Source organism: Episyrphus balteatus, chromosome 3 (assembly GCF_945859705.1).
Source record: "Episyrphus balteatus chromosome 3, idEpiBalt1.1, whole genome shotgun sequence".
Taxonomy (NCBI): Eukaryota; Metazoa; Arthropoda; class Insecta; order Diptera; family Syrphidae; genus Episyrphus; species Episyrphus balteatus.
This window is the reverse complement of record NC_079136.1, coordinates 17771187-17791425: the sequence shown is the minus strand read 5'-3', so window position 1 is coordinate 17791425 and position 20239 is coordinate 17771187. Positions and strand designations below refer to the sequence as shown.

General features: G+C 31.3%; 2 protein-coding genes across 4 annotated transcripts; one reads left to right on the top strand and one right to left on the bottom strand.

The window, feature by feature from the left end:
• Nucleotides 1–1012: 1012 nt before the first annotated feature.
• LOC129915640 (uncharacterized) lies at nucleotides 1013–6681 on the bottom strand. 3 transcript variants are annotated; one of them, XM_055995281.1, is made up of 3 exons: nucleotides 6597–6681; nucleotides 3787–4034; nucleotides 1013–1590 (listed from the first exon to the last, which is right to left on the bottom strand). In XM_055995281.1, the coding sequence occupies exons 2-3, from the start codon at nucleotides 4021–4023 to the stop codon at nucleotides 1063–1065; spliced, it is 765 nt and encodes a 254-aa protein (XP_055851256.1). In that variant the 5' UTR covers nucleotides 4024–4034; nucleotides 6597–6681; the 3' UTR covers nucleotides 1013–1062. The 3 variants fall into 3 exon arrangements, with proteins under 3 accessions (XP_055851256.1, XP_055851255.1, XP_055851253.1); XM_055995280.1 differs by lacking the exon at nucleotides 6597–6681 and adding an exon at nucleotides 6157–6590; XM_055995278.1 differs by lacking the exons at nucleotides 3787–4034; nucleotides 6597–6681 and adding an exon at nucleotides 6157–6590.
• A 1893-nt stretch (nucleotides 6682–8574) lies between these two features.
• Nucleotides 8575–17918, top strand: LOC129915257 (uncharacterized). Its single transcript, XM_055994743.1, has 8 exons — nucleotides 8575–8796; nucleotides 8870–9063; nucleotides 9120–9326; nucleotides 11065–11148; nucleotides 11228–11422; nucleotides 11477–11673; nucleotides 11737–11975; nucleotides 16688–17918. Exons 2-8 carry the CDS (start codon nucleotides 9005–9007, stop codon nucleotides 17786–17788), a joined length of 2082 nt encoding a protein of 693 aa, XP_055850718.1. The 5' UTR covers nucleotides 8575–8796; nucleotides 8870–9004; the 3' UTR covers nucleotides 17789–17918.
• The last annotated feature ends 2321 nt before the right edge of the window (nucleotides 17919–20239 follow it).

Here is a 20239-nt window from a genome sequence, read left to right as displayed (position 1 = left end):
ATGCAGTTTTGATATGATTATCAAAACCAAAACAAAAATTATTGGCTTTATTATTGCCTCTTTTCTTTGAAAGGCCGCCAATTCTAGTGGACAACTGGCAATTTAAATTTAGAAGTTTTTATAAATAAAAGTTAAAAAACGTTAATTTTAAGCGGTTTCCAATGAAATCAAAGAAATTCATTTTTCAAAATGAACAGCTTACTTCAAATACGGCATCGAATTTGCTTTCTCAGAGTTACTAGGGAAGGACTTTATTATCAGTTAAATTCTCAATTAAAATTAAATTTCATAAAGGCGAATGCCTAAAAGTATATGATTAAAAAAATCCAGAATAGGTAAACAACTTTTCAAATGTTCATTAATCGTTTGTCCCCAATAAAGTTGCGTAACCTAACAAGGTTTTATTGTTTTTTGATAGTTTAATATGTTAGGAAAACCAAGGGCTAACATTATTTCAAAATGGAACATAATTTTTCCATTGTTTTTCTTGTACAGTATTTTTTGAGAAGAACAATTATACATTTTTTTGATGTCCTTGGTGAGTTAAACTATCAGTTTGAAAAGTTGTGTACGTATTCTGATGAAAAGGAGTGTATATCGTGAAACGTGAATAACAAATATATTATTTTTTCCAAAAACCCATCCGCGGATCTTGCTCTGAGGATTCTAAATAATTATTGACGGAATTCTAAACTAAAGTTCATTAACAATGCAGTTTTTATAGTACCTAAAAAGCAAGGGTGTTTTTGATTTTGACATTCTCCTTTCTATTGCAACCTTGTTCAAACATTTCAATTTTTTTAAATACATACGTTATTATTTAGGTATGACCAGACCATTATTTCATTTTGAGTTGCGTTTTATTCTCAGTGTTTTATTGACAAACTTAAGCACCATTTTCATTTCCATGTTTGAATAAAGAAACCCAGTAAAGTTTTTAATATTGATAGCCCTCAATATTAGGAATTAAACTTGAAGGGTGCTAACAAAAGCCAGAGAAAATACAAAAATATTACAAGAATAACGAAAAACTTTATTTATATTTATTTTTTCCATTTTTTTTTATGGACTAGGCTCAGGTTTTGGAATGATCACAGGATCTGGGACTGTAAGTATAATAGGATCTGGAACATCACGTGTATTAACAGGCGGTATCATCAAATTAGTTTTATTATCGATGGAATTCTCTGCTTCTTCACGATAAACTCCCATAGACAAATTAAAAACAATATTTTCAATATGATGCTGGGCAATAGCAATATCTGAATTACTGCGATTGCAATTGCGTAGCTTATTAGCTATATGTTCGCCATAGACTGAATGTTCGTCACGTTTGTCATTTTCATCCAATAAGGTTTTTATACATTTTAGAGCGTCTTCGAGAGGTGTGTGTGAATCATTTAATCTTCTTTTTTTATTTGCTGGAGATTTATCTTCATGTTCCTCTTCATCTTCATTCACCTCAAAAATTTCATCGAAATTTACAGATGATTGAAAATCTTGACTTTCTTGATCTTGTTGACTGGAAGAAGAAGGAGTTCTTGATCTGTCTTCGGTACTGAACATTTTGGAAATGGAATTTGAATCACTCTGCAAAATAAACCAAAAAATATATTTAAATTTATATTTTTCGGAAAATTAAAATAATATAATGCATAAAATATAAACCATGTATCGTGAAAGGCATTTAATTTAAATAACATTTAATTTAATTTAAATAAGAGAGCGAACATAATTCCTGTATAAAAAAAAAAAAACAGAAATGTACAACTTTCAAGATGACTTTTTGTAGAATTCGAAACTCAACTCAATTTAAATTTCATTCAAAATACATATCTTATAACTTTAAACGAGCTAAAATTGTTTATATATATGTATATATATATATAAATATATATAAAATTGGGATCTCGGAAACGGCTCTAACGATTTCGATGAAATTTTCAGGGTTTGTTCATCTAAGCGAGTAAAAAATTTTGGAAGTATTTTTGGAAAAATCCGCCCACTGCCACGCCCACTTTTTTAACATATAAGTTTTTTCAGAAACGGCTCTAACGATTTCGATGAAATTTTCAGGGTTTGTTTATCTTAGCGAGTCAAAAGTTTTGCAAGTTTTTTTTGGAAAAATCCGCCCACTGCCACGCCCACTTTTTTAACATATAAGTTTTTTCAGTAACGGCTCTAACGATTTCGATGAAATTTTCAGGGTTTGTTTATCTTAGCGAGTCAAAAGTTTTGGAAGTTTTTTTTGGAAAATCCGCCCACTGCCACGCCCACTTTTTTAACATACATATAAGTTTTTTCAGAAACGGCTCTAACGATTTCGATGAAATTTTCAGGGTTTGTTTATCTTAGCGAGTCAAAAGTTTTGGAAGTTTTTTTTGGAAAAATCCGCCCACTGCCACGCCCACTTTTTTAACATATAAGTTTTTTCAGAAACGGCTCTAACGATTTCGATGAAATTTTCAGGGTTTGTTTATCTTAGCGAGTCAAAAGTTTTGGAAGTTTTTTTTGGAAAAATCCGCCCACTGCCACGCCCACTTTTTTAACATATAAGTTTTTTCAGAAACGGCTCTAACGATTTCGATGAAATTTTCAGGGTTTGTTTATCTTAGCGAGTCAAAAGTTTTGGAAGTTTTTTTGGAAAAATCCGCCCACTGCCACGCCCACTTTTTTAACATATAAGTTTTTTCGGGAACGGCTCTAACGATTTCGATGAAATTTTCAGGGTTTGTTTATCTAAGTGAGTAAAAAGTTTGGAAGTATTTTTGGAAAAATCCGCCCACTGCCACGCCCACTTTTTTAACATGGAATTTTTTTTTGGTAACCACTTTAAGGATTTCGATGAAATTTTCGGAGTTTGTTTATCTAAGTGAGTAAAAAGTTTGGAAGTATTTTTGGAAAAATCCGCCCACCTCCACGCCCACTTTTTTAACATGGAATTTTTTTTGGTAACAACTTTAAGGATTTCGATGAAATTTTAAGGTTTTGGTCCCCTAGCCGAATAAAATGTTTTGGAAGTACTTTTAGAAACATCCGCTCACAGCTACGCTTATTTTTCTCACATATTAGTTTTTTGGTAATTGCTTTAAAGATTTCGATAAAATTTTGAGGGTTTTTTCCTCTAGGCAAATACAACATTTTGAAAGTATTTTCTCTTACATTAGTTTTTTTTCGCGGAGACAGATTCAACGATTTCAATAAAATTTTGAAGGATGGTTCCATATTTTACGCATTGTTCTTTTTCTTTTTGTTACAATAACTAAACAAAAATTTTTAGATCATGACTTTTTTGATCATGTATTGAAACTTTTAAGTAATTTGTTAATTAGGTATCACACATTACCTTTGTCTTACGTTTTTCTTTTGATTAAATGCAACTATTGTTAACGTATAAAAATAAAATAACTCACAACAAGCCGACAAGGCTTAACTTGAAAAAAAGATTAACTTTATGTACACTATCCAAAACTTTCTGACCCGTAAATTAAAATTTGAACAAAAAGGGATCTCATTGCTGTAGGCATTTTCGATAATGCAGATTCCTGTAACCCTTCTATCCATTACTGATCGTCGTATGTGTATTCAAACGTAAATAAACTGGATTATAAAGTGGGAATGTGGTGTTTTGTAACCCGCGAAAAAACTGGTCATTGCAAACTCAAACCCACTCCAAAAAATTGCTGTTTACATTTGACTTTTTTCACTGAAAGTTATGACATTTAAAGATACCGAGCAAAGCTCGGTCACCCAGGTACTGTACTTATGAAGTATATATGAACATACATCAAATACTTCTGGAATGTGTTTATCAATTGTAGGCTTCTTTCCGATATTAATCTTGTCATCTGTAACATCTGGGCTCTTATTAAATGTCTTGTAATACTCAAAAGCTTGTTCTTTTGATAAAACTGACTCTCCATAAGCCTTTTTTAACATTTTCAGTGCATTAGCAAATGAAATTCCGTTGGCAACACACATTTTAAGACAAACTATTTGCCTTTGTTCAGCAATTTCTTTCATTTTATAAAAATCTGTGGGCAATATAAACTTCATGAGGTCTTTAAAATTTAAGGGTCCAGGGGAAAAACAGCGCAAGTCCATTCCTACTCATTTCGAGAAAAACGAATTTTAAAATTTTGTTCTCCATACAACTTAGTACTATAAGCTCACAATTTATTTATTTTTTCAGCAAGGCTTAAATTTGTTTTATACAAGTAAGGATGCCATCAAATAGTACTCCGTAAATACTACAAGACCTCTTCATTAGTTTATTTTTGACAAAAAGTGGACATGTGTGCCGTTTTTCCCCTGGACCCTTCAATTCATTTAATTGGTACATGAGATAAGTTACGAGTTCCGTGAAGCCAGAACTGCGACCTAAGCCTAGACTAGACTAATTCGTTTGTCCACCTTTTGTTCGCTTAAAATTTTTTTGAGCAAATGAATTTTTTTTATAGAAGTTTGAAAAATGAAAAATTATCTAAAACGTTCAATTCGGGATAGACCTATAAAACCGATTGCAATTGTTTGTCTACTTGGAGTTCTTGATAAATACTAAGTGGAAGTGTCTTTTCGATAAATGACGAAAAAGATGAAAAGACTGCAGGCTGTGATAGAATACCCTCGGAGTTCTATAGACAGAGAAACTTTTGGTAAATCTAACATCTATATTAAATCCGATTTTAGAGCAGGGAAACAAACCAATTCAGTTCAAAGTTGCCCTAATCTTCCCAATACACAAAAGGAAGAATTGAAGATCTGGAAAACTATAGGGGAATCTTGTTTTTGTATTCTTCTTAACAGATTTTTAACACGATTTTGCCCAAAATTTAACATTTTGCTTTCTTGGTAAGTTTCAAGCTGGACGCCGAAAGGAATACTCCACCGATTGCTTATTCGTTTTAAACAGGAAATGAAAAAAAAACTATTTGCATTTTTGTGGATTTCAAGTCTGCCAACGACATCGTGAACGGAAATCCACTATTTTACAAGCTTTATGAAAAAAGAATGTCGCTCCAATTTGGGCGAGTATTGCAAAATGTATTCACATATTAAAACAGCAGTATGGAATGGCAAAAGTGTATCAAATTGGTTTCAAACAAATTCAGGAGTTAGATAAGGAATGGCTGCGCACTCAGTCCAATTTTATTTGAACTCTTCATCAAAGATAATAGTCGAAGCATTATCTGGAGGCAATTCAATGCATTAGAGCGAAAAAGACTATGCTTTCGATTTTACGACCCAGACAGTTATCTCAAAGTAAAAATGCTTACAAAGTGTGAAAGTGCAAATATCTTGAATTCATGGCTAACAACGAAGTGTAGGGTTACGAGAAAACTCTGCCATTTTCTAAGACCGAAAAATGAGACCCATAAACTGAAAGCAAAGCTCTATACTGCAGTTTTTCGTACAGAACTTACATACGCTTCACAATGTTGGGCAATGTACAATGTCTTAGATAAATTACAGAACGACCGACTAAGCTGGCACTGTCATGTATAAAAACGAAGAAAACCTGAGAACCCAGTTCAAAAGGCGGTAGCATACGAAGTTCCAACACAATCGCGAAGAAGAGCCAGGCCCAAAAACTCAGGAACAACAAGTGCTTTCAGTTGGTCTTAGACATGGAACAATTCAAAACCGTGAGGTCGGCCGACGACGTTTCCTGAGGTGAACCTGGCGAACCCCACAGGCGGATAACTAGTGTGAAGCAGATAAGTGGGAGATTTGTGACTTGTGATCCCATCCGAGAACATGACTGTAGTCAATAAAGAAGACAATTGGAAGGAACATGTCATAAAAAGCCGCAGATAGGGTTCCGTCAGAGATGGGTCACTTGTCAAGGGTCAAGTATGTAATAAAGTCATATCAATTTGTGATTCAGGTGATGTCCGCAAGTGAAAAAGGGTCTCTTGGTAGGTAGTTTGTTTGATAATGGACAATGAGTAAATAACCTATATTCGCATGTGTTTATGAGAATTTAAATGACACAACATGACTAATTTTCAAAATATCGACACAGTCTTGATTAATAACGAAGAAAAAAATAACAAAACACTTGGAAACAAGAATTGTTTAGAATGCAAATGAAAACCGTGTTCAGTTCTTAATCCGATCATTTAACATTTTTACAACAATTGTATAACCACTTACCAAGCAACTTTCCGACAATGTCGAAACATTTGCGAAATCATCTATTTCTAACAAAAACATAAAATTTCGAAAAAACTTCCATGGATTATTTTGAAAATAACTTTCAGATAGTCGATATCGATTGTATCGTCTAAGTTCGATTGCAAATTTACTTAGCAATAATTTGATTTTGTTTTGAACTTCAGGAATTGTGGTTTCATGCCTTTGGGCAATGATTGCCCAAAGATCCCTTTTTAGTTGTGGATTTTTTGAATGGTCATTGATTTGCAATAAATCAGGATCATATTGTTGGTACATTTTAATTAATGTTATTGTACTTTGATCAGTCCAAATTTTCAACTTGTTTGTTATATTTTTTTGTTTGGAATATGTTCTCAACATTATAGGTATATGCAAAGGTTCTTAATAAATAAAAAAATAAAGAAAAACGCCGCCGTTACCGTCTTCAAAGTTTTGTTAAGATATGAAAATGAAAACTAAACAAAAAAAATTAAATTGTTTTTAAAATACAAAGGGGAAATAATTGAGCAAAACAAAATAAAGAGTGACCCTACACTCTTTAAACTAAGAGAAAATAATTAAACATGTCCAGTGCTGCCAAAAGTATTCTAAATGGAGTTTTTTTTTACTACTTTCGGTTTCGAGACACTCGTACTCACGGTGCCGTTTTTGTAGAAATCTACCAAACTTGTTTTTTTTTTTGGTAGATTGGCAGGTTTTTGGGTCATCTTAAGGAAACAACTGTCTTAAACTATTAAAACGCACTATAGTTCTCAATCCCAAGCTAATTTAATTTTATTTATTCATTTTCATATTTGAATCTTGGATTGCAAAACTATTTTTAAATCGTTTCTATTTGAATGCATAAGAAAGAGTAAAAAATATAATGTATGGAATATATAAATAGAACGTAAATGCTCAAGAAATTTTTAAAAGAGTCTTTCTGGTATCAACAAATCGGAATTTATTTTTAAGCAGATCACCCAAAATTAGGGATGGGAAAAACCGGCCAGTTTAAACCGATTTCGATTTTTTTGCTTCGGTCAGCCGGTTTTTTCGATTTTTTTTGTCCTCCCGGTTTAAACCGGTTTTTGCTAAAAAACCGAAAAAACCGAAAGAAAAAAAAAACCCGAGCAAAATAAGACCCGACGAGACAAAATACTGAAAACCTTCAAAACATTCATTCACTCTCTCAACTAACTAAACTCCTGCTCAAAATTAACGCACACATTTTTCGTCTGAAGTTATACCCCTGCATCTTATTTTAAAAGGCTTTAAAATCCTTTGGTGCATTTTTTTGTGTTTTGTTATTGTTTAACAAGTCGAAAAAATGCTAAACTGCAACAGTATTATAAACCAAAAAAAAAGATAAACCAAATTTAACAATTCAGGGTCTGAAAACTGATTATAAAATAATTTTTATTTTTAAGAAGAAAAATTTAAAAAAAATGGAAGCGGGTGACGGTTCTTTCCCATAATTGTATGCAATACTTGGTATAGTCTCCTCTAGCGCATATGACAACCTGGAGTCGTTTGTCCATTCCACTAATTAACTTTTGAAGGTTTTGTTTTAACACTTCTTTCACTGAAGTTTTCAGTTGATCAAGACTGCTTGGAGGTGGATTTCGGTCGCGAATGCATCTTTTCAATATTTCCTACACATGTTCTATTGAATTCAAATCCAGATTTCTGTGTGGTTAATCCGAAGCTGGAATATTAAAATCTTGAAGATATTCTCAAACTACTCTAGAATGTATTATCGTGCATCAGACTAAACTGTGGACCAAATCTAGGGGTGATTGTAACCAGATGCTGTTCGAGGGCATCAGTCAAGTATTTTTGGGTACTTAACTTAGGTCTAGAAAGGCTCGCTAACTCCGTAGGTGTTGTAAAGCAGAAGTTAACAGACAGACTTCAGCAAATCTCTCCCCAAATCTTCCCGACAAACATATTATTCCATACCTTTAATTTAAGATCACTATTGTCTCATTTGAGAAAATAACCATGATGCTGTGGCATAAAGTAATAGCAGGACTTTACTTTAAAATAAATAGGATGTGCGTTAAATTTGAGCAGGAGTGTATATAATTATCAATTTTGATTCATATTCAGTTTAAAAAATTCTTCAAAACTCCTACTAAGAGTGAGTTAAGAAGTCTTATAGCAAAATCAAACTAAAAAAGCTATGCTTAGAAATTTTCTTCGAATAGTTTTGATTTTGGTTGACAAATAAGGTTAATTTTTTTTTTTTGACTGTCAAAGCAAGCAAAAAAACCGAAAATCCAAAAAATTCCAGGAATCTTTTATATACAAAGGTAGTATCTACTACTTTCGACAGCACTTTATTGACAGTATGATGTTTTCCTGTTTTGACAAGTAGACTTTGTTTTTATTTTGAAATTTGAAATCACTTCAGAGCAAGGCGTCTCTTAATCAGAATTCAGAGAAATATATATATAATATGACAGTGGAAGTTTTGTTATTAACTTATTTAAACTATAAAATAACTGCGTTTTGAAAACAAAAAAATCAAACATTTAAAAAATGTTAAGGAACGTGAATTTAAAAGAAAAATAAAGGCGAGAATATTCTCCCTCTATTGCAATTCAATTTTTACAGAGAAAGCAAAATTCTGCTGGTGTTAGTGCAAATAAAGATTAATTTCTCCTTATTCACCCCTTAAAAAAGAGAGTATTTTTTTATTTTGTTGTAGCCTTGTAGCTCTTTCGTTTACTCATAAACATTTTGGGGAAATCGTCAACAGAGAAACAAACTAAAGAGAAGAACAACGTATTAAATTATAATAATCAGTGCTCCCAATAGAACTGAAATCAAATCGAAATATAAAATGGTTAGACACTGCAAAATTTGTAAAAGGCAAAGTAGCACATTAATTACCCTCTTCAGGTAAGTTGTGTGCAAAAAATATATACCTAAGAAAAAAATAAATTTTTTTTTTTTAGTTTTCCACCAAATCCAGAATTAAAGAAACAATGGGCCACGTTCTGTAAAATCAAATTCGAAGATTTAAAAATAAATGATAGATTGTGTTCATTGCACTTTAATGCATCCGCATATAAAGCTAACCCATCTGCAAACAATAAAAATAGATTGCATTTGAAACCAGATGCAGTTCCCACAGTTTTTGATGTTGTTGAGATTACTGAGCCGTAAGTGGAAATGTAGAAACTTTTTATATTGTTCTTAAGTAGCTAACAACAAAATTAACGCACATATCTTTTATTTTGTAGTTAAACCCCTGTCTATCTTATTTTAAATGGGTTTAAGATTCTAGTGCGTATTTTTGAGTCCTTGCATTTCATAGCAAGTCGAAAAAATGCTAAACAGCAAAAAAAGGAAAGACAAAATTTGACAACTCAAACTTTGAAAACTGATATTAAGATAACACCTATGTTCTGCATTTCACTTTTTGCGAATTCACTTGCCGAATTTGAAATAAGGTGTTCCGCTTTTCACCCATTTCAAATTCAATTTGCTTTTACTTCAATCAATTTCGAAGTGTAGAACATGCAAGTTCATTTCACATGAAATTTAACAGTGATTACAATTCACTTTCGATCGAATTGGGGAACATGGGCGAATTTTTATTTTTTTAAGAATAAAAAAAGGAACAAAGGACAAGATAGTTCTTTCCAATTATTGTATTCAATACTTGGTATTGCTTCCTCTAGCGTTGTTTTAAAATATTCTCCGACTCTTGTTTCACTTAGTATTTTACTTTAATTGAAGTAGATCTATTTCTTGAAGAAAAAAACTTTAAATCTACTACCTGCATCGCACCATCACAAAAATATCGATACTTCAAATTAACAAAAACTAAGCCAAATCTTCTTCTTTTTTCAGAAAACCAAATATTTGACTAAAAATTCTTTAAAATCAATGTAATTTTCAATTATATTTATGTATACCGAAAATATGGAGTTTGAAAGAATTCAAATTTTTTGTTTTAGTTGTTTATACTAATTAAATTATTTAACTTAAATAAATTGAATAGAATTATTTTTTCTTAGTATTGTCGCTGTTTAAGAACTCAAAAATCCTGGTTTTTGAGTAATTAATGTCATTATACTGAAAACAATACATTCTTAATTTTTGAATACTTAGTAAAAATTAAAAGGATATGCATCCTATCACACAACTGATTTTTTTTCTTCAATGTATGAAAATAGTATGGAAAATTGACAAACTTGGAAATTTAAAACAAATTTTCTGAAGAAATATGATTTTTGAGTCACGCCAGTTTTCTCAAAACAGAGACGATGTATAGGTTTTTATAAAAAAAAGGATATTTTGAAATCTACTTCGGTTTTTCTCAATCTGCTTCCATTTTTTCTTCAAATATATTTCGACTTTTTTCTGCAAGTGGTAACGCTGCTTGGAAGTGGATTTCAGTGACTAAAGCATCTCTTCAGCATTTCCCAGACATGTTCTATTGAATTTTAATCAAAATTGCTGGATGATTGATCCAGAGTTTGTATGTTAACGCCTTGAAGATATTCTGAACCCACTCTAACACTATGAGCTCGTGAATTATCGTGCATCAGAATAAACTCTGGACTAATTTATGAGTCTCCTATTCCTATCCATGGGCACTCAAGACAGGTGTGTCTCATAAACTCCTCCATACTTGTAAAATGTATGAACTTCCCCTAAAAATTTCACGTGTTGACAGACAGACTTCATCAAAAATTTTCTCCACAAACATTTTATTCCATTCCATTCCTTGATTTTAAGCTTACTCTTGTTTCATCTAAGAGAAGAACCATGATAACAATCTGTAAAGTAATATGTTTTTTTGTACAATGAATAGAATGTACGTTAAATTTGAGCAGGAGTGTATATAAAAGGTATTTTTGTATCTACTTTAACTAATTTATTTATTTACAGCACAATCAGGCAATATAATAAGGATAGGCAACCTCGTTATTGTTGTATATGTGGTGCTCTGAACTCAAACATTCCTCGTTTCGGGTAATATAACTTGCTTGCTTAAAACAATGTTTGTTTATTATTTGATCTACTCTATGAAATGTCATATTCGTTTATATAGATTCCCAATTAATGATCCCGAGACAACAAACAAATGGCTCGCGGTTTGTAACAAAATTACAAAAAATGACATAAATCTTAAAACCCAGAAAGTGTGCATGAGGCACTTCAAGGACGGTGATTTTAAGAGATCAAATGAAAATCAACGTTTGCTCCTAAATGCAGGAGCTGTCCCATCATATGAAAAAACTGAGAAGTAATAGAGTTTTTATCGTTCAGTCATATATTATTTAAATATTTATTTTTTTAGCACGGTTTTGTTTAATGAAAACTTGCAAAAATCAAAAAACTCCATTACAAAAGATTCTCCTACGATAAAAACACCGAACGAACAAAATGATTCTAGTCCACCTCGAAATTATGGAGAATTCGAAGAGATTGCGATAAATGAAGAAGATTTCCTACCAGAGACACCAAGGTCTACGAAAAGAAGTATCAAACTTACCGGTAAGATCAAAATGTCAAAAAAGTAGCAACATTTTCGTACTTTTTTTTTTTTTGTCTACTCAGTGGGTTGTTGGCCAACATTACCAATCAAAACTAATATTAATCGCAAGTTTCCTCGATATCTGAACGATATAAAAACACCAGATTGTGCAGGATCAAAAACAGCGAAAGTAATCTTAGACATAGCAAGAAAGGATATAGCTCGCGTCCGGCAGCGTTCACGAACACTTGCGCAGCAAAATCGTCAACTACATAAAAAGATATTGACTCTGGAGGCAACCATAAAAGAATTGAGAGAAAAGGTAAGAGGTTTCTGTATTAATTTTGTGATTCTGTGTTCAATTAATATAAAAACAATTCTTAATTTGTAATAAGTGAATTTAAAAGTAAAAAATAGTATGTTAATAATATTTTAGTTTCGGGCTCATTTTATTTATTCCATTTATTGCTTTTTTTTTAAATAATTTCAAGTTAAAGTTGTTTTTATTTTGAATGTATTTCTTATCGAAAACATTTTAACAAGTGAGTATAAAGTAAGTGTGACGTTAGAAAGTCAAGTCTTATTTTTGTGTAAAATGTTTGCTTAATTTGAATCATAAAATAAGATATTATAAACTTTCAAATTTAACCATTTTCCACGATACTAAATGTTTTATTCACATAACGTGAAAAAAGAATAAAGATCATACACAAGTATGAAAGGGGCAGTACTGTACTATAAATAGGTAGTATAAATACTACTTTCAACAGCCCTTAACTGACAGCACAATGTTTTCGTGTTTTGACAGATAGAAGAATTTGTTTTTATTTTGAAATGTCGTCAGAGGAAGACATTTCTTACTTATATCAGAATTCAGGGATTACAAATTACAGTGAAGTTTTGTTGTTAAATTAATCAAAATATCTTTTCGAGTTTATGAAATAACTTTGTTTTGAAAATAAACAAATAAAACTTTGAAAATTGTAACGTGAGTTTAAAAGAAAAAAAGTGAAGTTTATCCCTCTACTGCAATTTCATTTTTGCGCAGAGAACGAAAATTGTGTTGGTGTTAGTGCAAATAAAGTTGATTTCTCCTTGTTCACCCCTGTAAGAAAAAGAGTAAATTTCGTATTTTGTTGTTGCTCTTTCATTCATTTATAAAAAATTTGCTTCCGTTGGGGAAAAATGTAAACATACTCAGAGAAAGTTATTTAAGAGAAGTAAAACGTGTTGAATTTTCAAAAAAAAAAAGGTGTGTTTTGTCTTAACTGGACAAAAAAAACGCCTCGGGGCTTAACATGAAATCTTGGCAGTACTGTATATTGAATGTTCCGAAAACAGCAGACACAACAAAAATTTACAGCCCTATGATGGTAGCCGATCGGAAAAATATCCGATCGGAGAAAAGTTCCGATCGGAAGATTTTTGTATTCACGGTACCCGAATTTGAGAAGAAAAATTGACGTCAAACAACACACTTATTTTCCAATTTTTTTTGGTTTTTATATTTTTCGGATAATATTTCACGTTTGATTTTCTGTCGGGAAGAATCGGAAAGAAAAAAAAGCGCAAAGCACAACCCGTCGCAAATATTTTGACAGTTCACTGCATAGCATCGCATGTATTTTAAATTTTCAACGCACCTAAGATTTGTTTTCGTAGATTTGTCCGAATTTACTGTCGGAAGGGTTAAAATCATATGAAAATTGAAAAATTCGTACAAATCGGATAAAATTTTCTTCCGATCGGCTACCATCATAGGGCTGTTAGAGTTGTCATATTTTTCGCTTTCGTTATTTTCTTGTATTTTTCATGTATGTTTTACAAAGAGATACAAAAATGTATGCTAGCAAAACTATTTTAATACATTTTGTCCTTCCAAACGTGAGTTTTCACGGTTTTAAACAAATTCTAAACAATTTATGAAAAAAATAGTTTGGTAGCACAGATTTAAAACTCTTCAAAAAGTTAAGCCCAGAGAAATCTCCGGGCTAAACAACTAAGCCCAAGGGGCTAAGGTGTTGTTGTATTTAACATGTAAATTGCTTAGCCCATACTGCGTTTTTTTTGTCCAGTTAAGACCGGTTGTAATAAAAAACACACCTAATGTTATATTTATAATAAACAGTGCTCCCAATTTGAAAGTTTATTTTTCTTAAGCGCATTTATAATTTGACCTAGCACTTTGTACCACCGACAATTTTTTTGCTCATCCGATAGAGAATTGGTTGAGTATCACCCTGATTTTTCGCACTCGTGAAATTCACCTTTTGGCCGCCATCTTGGATATTAGTTTTCATTAAATATCTCGACTTCTGTTCATTCTATGTAAAAGTTGGTTAGACAAAAAACGTAGACAATTAAATTTCACGTCTTTTATGTTAACACATTTTCGAAATTCTAAATATGAAAAAAGTTACAAGCCAAAAAGGTAAAAAACGAAAAAAAAGTAAATTTTTAAGTTTTGAGCACTTTTTATCAAAATTATGAAAAAACCTTTTGAGAAAAGATTGTTCACCTTGAAATTCTCTAATAAATTTGGGAGTGGTACAAACTGCTGGTTCGCCCATATATGAACATATTGAACATCTTAAATGCACTGTACTATATATTTTTTTTTAATTTTCCATTTACTATAAACTACGTATACCTTGGTCTTAAAAGTGAAAAAGTACCAGAGTGAACATTTTTAAACTTGTTTTGAAGTTTCCATAAAACAATTGCGTTTAAAAGAATAAAAATAAAGTGTCCAATGAAGTTAAGACTTATGTTTATTCATACAAAAAACAAAACTAGAGATAACAATAAGACATGACATTACGCTGATAGGAAAGAGAAAAAGTGGGTCTCAAAATTAGGTACGATTTTATGGGAAATGAATTGGCCAAAAGTGTTTCAATGATAATTCTTAAATTTTTTTGAATAAACTAATAATCACTGTTGTCTAAAACTCGATTTATCACTTGGGGATTTCTGTAAACGAATACCATTTATTCAGTCTTTAGTCAATGGACACCAATTCATACAGACAGATTCATAGATAGTTAATATTTTGGACATATTTTCCCTCTATTTGGTCGTAATATCATGTTCGATTGTTTTTTCAAGTATGTTTTCTTTTTTACGATTGTACTACTTGAAGACATAACAAGATGTGACTCAAATACTATCCTAAGATGATGTTCTTTATCATTTCGTTCTCAACGGGAGCAAAAATCTACCAATAAACACTTTCTCTTTCGTGATTTTGTTTTTTTAATTCCCTTATAAATTTTCTTTTTAAAAGCAGGAAGAAAAAAAAAATGGTATGCGCATATAAAAATTGTTGTAGCATGCAGCGCGGCAGGGTGTCATTTTTTCAATATCCGACCGATTACCGAAGGTTAATTTGGTTAATACACTCTCAAAAAACGGTTGTTACTTCAAACAGTCAAATTTGCGAAAAACATTTTTATAAAAAACACATACTAGTTAGAGGAACCAGAAAAAATCTAACTAAAGATGCCATTCCCATGTCGTCTGCTGATGTGTGTCTTTGTACTGAATTTGTATATGACATAAAATGTGTAAAAAATTTGCTAGTTAAGGTGAGTACGAAAAGTGTTTAAATTTATATATTTTAAATTGTTTGTAAATAAAACATACAGAATGAAAGTATTTCTATATAGGGGGAAGTACTAACGATAAAAAAACAGGGCGGTGAAAATTACTAACGGATTCTTGGAGAGGAGTCAAATACAAGCATTTTTTACTATAAGATAGGTAGATAGATAGATAAATAACTATACTATAAGAGAAGGCCTAACTCACCCCGTTTAGAAAAAAACATTAAAATTAAAACGACGGCAAGACAAATAGTTATAAATTATACCTTTTTGAAATTCCAGAATTTCGCACTTAATTTTAAATTTTATTTCAATCGATAGTTAAAAATATTAAAAAATTTGTGAAATAAAAGTTTAAAAAACACATTGAATACTATTTTTGTAAAGACTCTGGGGCGGCAAGGTGCTTTTTATTTAAAAAGTTGTTGTCCGTGAGCGGGACAGAAGAAAAAGGGATTTTAAAATCTTAAAAACCCATGAAGCAGGCTAGGCAAAGTACTTTTTAGTAAAAAAAACTGTTGAAATTAGCGTCTGCCAGGTGACTTGAAATCGTGAGAGCTGAGTGAGTACTAAGTTTTTAGACCAACAGCGCTCCCCCACGCACGGCGAGGTATCTTATGTTTTTTAAGACTCCCAAAGCTCCAAACTAACTATGTGTCAAATATCCACGACTTTGTTGATGGTGGCAAAGTTATCAAAAACAACAACAAAAAAATTAAGATCAGATAAAAAAGTAGTTTTTATATCGTTCAATTCTCTCAAAAACTGGAAAACATGGAACATTGTGGTTTTAAGTGTTTGATGAGAAATCAAATTTCGTAGTTTATTTTATTAGAAAACTTTGTATTTAAATTCAGTCTTTACAAAAATAGTATTGATTGGAATAACTAACTTGATTTATTTTATTCATTGATTTTAAGTCAATTTAAGAAAATTGCCGCTTCCTTCTAAGGCCTAGTACGCTGCTGATGCGAAACGAAAAATCTCGTGCAAAAATGACACAGCGAAACCGTAAACGATAAATTTCGTTCTCCAGTACGCTGTTCGACACAGCGAAATTGAAAAGTCTCCGCTTCTTTTTCGCACACAAACAATTGCCACGGACATTAGCTGTGTGCAAAAAAATGACATTTGAGTTTTTTGTTTGTTTTTCTTGTTCATTTTGTCATTAGATGCCTTTCTGAGATGCGTGTTTGCAAGCATTTCATTGTCCGACGAAAATTTTAGTTTCACATCAGCAGCGTTCTAGGCTTAAAGGATTAAAATGATTAAAAATATGATTTTTTAGTGAAAGAAATCTCGTTATTTTCAGAAATGACAATTTGCAAACAAATAAATATTTTTTTTATAAAACATAATTATTATAAATATTAAAGATATCTTATAAGGTTTTAATTTTTAATCTTTATTTTCAATATTTTATTTTCAGCTTCCTCAAACACCGTTCTTTCCATCCCAACGACAGAAAAAATCAGTTTCTGTACAAGCCATGTTAAATTCAAACTCGATCATCAATAATTCTACATCAATCCAACAAAATAAAAACACATACACTAGACCAGTTCGATTTGGCAAACGAAATCAACACTCTAAAAACTTTATTAAAGGGGAACAAAATACAGTTACAAGTACTTCAACATCACAAGAAAATACGACCTCAAATACTATAATATCATCTTCACAAAATACAATACCAGCTCAACTAAATTCAAACTCAACTACAGAACAAATTCAAGAAATCACAAACCTTACTGTCGAACGAGTGGAAGACAATGGATCTCCAAATGTTATACCAGCTGAAAATTCCAACTCAACCACCAATTCTATACCAGATCAACAAAATGTGAATCCAGTTACAGAACCAGTCAAACAAATTATAAAACCGATTCTTAGACCAGTTAAATTTAAGAAAAAATCTAGTTTGGTATCAGGCCATAAAACTGCCAACTTAATTCAGCAAAAGAAAAATCTAACAACTGAGCAATGTCAACAAAATACAACCACAAGTACGAGTACCATACTAGCCCAACGAAATACAACCAAAAGTATTGTTCCACCTCAACAAACAACTCCAAATACTCTGCTTGTCCAACAAAGTGAAATCCCAAGTGCTCAACTAGATCATGACTACACTACCAAAATCACACCAGTACAACATAATGTGAACCCAATTAAATACAAATTAGATCCAAATTTGATTCTTCGACGAGTTAAAATAAAGAAAAAATCTGTCCAGAAAAAAATGAACCCAATTCCTCCACCAGCCCAACAAATTGCAGCAAAAACTTTTAAGCTGCAAAAGGATTTTGAAGATTTTACTGATTCTGGAAACGAATTATCAGAAAAATCCTCCATTCAAATACAACAAATTATATGTGAATGTGATCCATTTATTGATGTAGAAACTTGTGGAGAATCAGAAGTAATAATTCCAGAAAATAACAGTAGCAACTCTACAGAAATCGAGTATAGAAAACGACAGGGAGAGGTTTTAGAGGATCAGAGTAGCAAGAAACTTTGCAAAGAGTAGCAGTGAATCGAAAAAGATTTTCCAAAGATTAATAAATATAAACTCAAGTTTTATGAATTTACATTTTTTGAAAAAATGAAAGAAGTTGAAATAAAAAAAAGGTTGTTAAATTACTGTTTATGTTTAAAAAGTTTTATATTTATTTAATTCTCTTTTACTCTTTTACTCATAATGTCAATTAAGGGAAGAAGAAGAATTTTGGGTGACACAATTTTTCTTTAAAGCGGACCATATGGTTATCTAGGAGTGATTTCAATGAAAACAAAGCCAATTTAGTTTGTTTTCTTATTTGTAACAAACTATAACTTGTAAGGAATCAATTTAAACATTAGGCTCTGGCTACACAGTGTTCTGCAAACTCAAGTTCCAATTTAAATTTTTTTAGGAACAAACGTCAAAAAGAGGAACATCCTCATCTTTCTTGCCTACAACCTAACTGGTTAGGCGATTGAAATTCAACCTGTATAATTATTATTAGTTTACGTTTCAATGCGTTTTTTAAAGGTGCAACAGAGACTCGAGTCTGGCTGTCAAATTTTAAATAACAGCCCGATGAGGGAGATGATAGTCACAGCTTGACGTTTCTAAACAAATTCTAAACAATTTATAAAAAAAAAAAAAAATAGTTTGGTAGCACAGATTTAAATCTGCTCAAAAATTTAAGTCGCGTGTCATTTTAGAAACAACTCCCCTATATAAAATATTTTAATCCATTTAGAGCCAATTTTTCAATCTTCTAATAAACAGTCAATCAACTGTTCGACGAATAAAGTTATTAGGCTCATAAACAATCAGATAAAAACATTGAATTTTTCAATCAAGAATAATTTATTCTACAGAATAACAAAAAAAAAATTGTCAAATTCAAAAATATTTAAAACTAAACGTCATTTTTATTCATGATTGTTTTTGTTTTCTTGTGTCAAAAATATTCTAATAATCTTTTTTAAATTCTTTCAAAAGAGCCTTGACAACTGACACAATATTTTTGTTGAGATTATTCCTTAGAATAATTTTTATTTGTCTCTGAAAGAAGCAGATAGTTTTATTCTTAGGAATAAGCTATATCTGCTTGTTGAAAAATTGATTTTTGCTCTATCAGGGGAATAAGTACTCACTAACTGACTCTTTAACTGACTATTGAAAAATTGTCCCTTAATCGGAAAACAATGAAATATGTATTAACATTTTGATATGAAGCCTAGTACCCCTGCCAAAAAATAATTTTCACTTTGGAAAAATTCCTTACTTTGGTACGCTTGTAGAGCTAGTTGTACTGATTACGGAATGTATAAAACAAGTTAAACCATGTAGAATTTACGACTTCAACCCATATACAGAAATTCGAACTGAACAAAAATGTTAGTTTCGATTACCACCGCGATAAGATGAAATTATATTCTTTTATCGAAGCTTAAATAGGAATGGGTAAAAGTTATAAAAAAGATATATAAAGGTTATAAAAACCGGTTTTTTGGGGTGTTATAGTTTTTAAATACCGTTTCGTAATTAGTGCAACTAGCTCTAAAAAACGTGATAGGGGTACGCCCGCATATATTTTGAGTGTAGTGTATCTACTAAAATGTTATCGTAATGCCCATGCGAACTCATGCCTATTAGGAATTTCGAACACTTGTTCTTGTCTGTTCCTTCTTTTTACAGTTTTGATATTGACGTTTTAAACTAGGCGGAAACCAAAACAAACTGCATATTTTTTATTAATAAATACAGCATAGAAATGTATTTTAAATATCGTAATTTATTCGATTTTTAAGCCTAGTACGCAGCTGAATGGAAACGAAATTTTCAATACAAAATTTCGTTAACGAAATCTTGAAAGGAAAAGTTCGTACGCATCAGAGGCGTACTAGGCTTTAGATACTAAATTAATTTATAGTAGAACAGCGTTCGAATTACGGCACAAAATTACGATCATACGTTAACGTTTTGACTATTGCTGTTTCTATTTAATCACTAGAAAAAGATAGGGACACATAGCGACCGTTAGCCGTGATTCGACCCCAGTTCTTTAAAATTACGTCTTTGAAAATTTGGTTTGTTTTGTGAGGTACCTACCTAATTTTTTTAAACTCTGTTTTTGTTCGTTAAAGTCTAGTACACAGTTGAAGCGAAACGAAAAATTTTCAAGTCTCCGAATTTGATAACGAAAATGCTTACGAAAAAATATTATCAAGTATTCTGTCAAAGCCAAAATAAAAAAAAAATCCAAATTAGTTTAAAATCAAGAAAAAACAACAGAAAATAATTTTTAACACAAGAACTAAATTAATTAAAAGTGAAAAAAACCATCCACAGCTGTGCGAAATTCCGTATTTTGGGCATAATAAAAAGTAGTGTTTTCACTACTATTGTGTCTATTTTGCTTTTTTCACCGGTAAAATTATTGTTTACAAACACAAATAACTTGCAGTTTGCAGAGCAAACAAATCT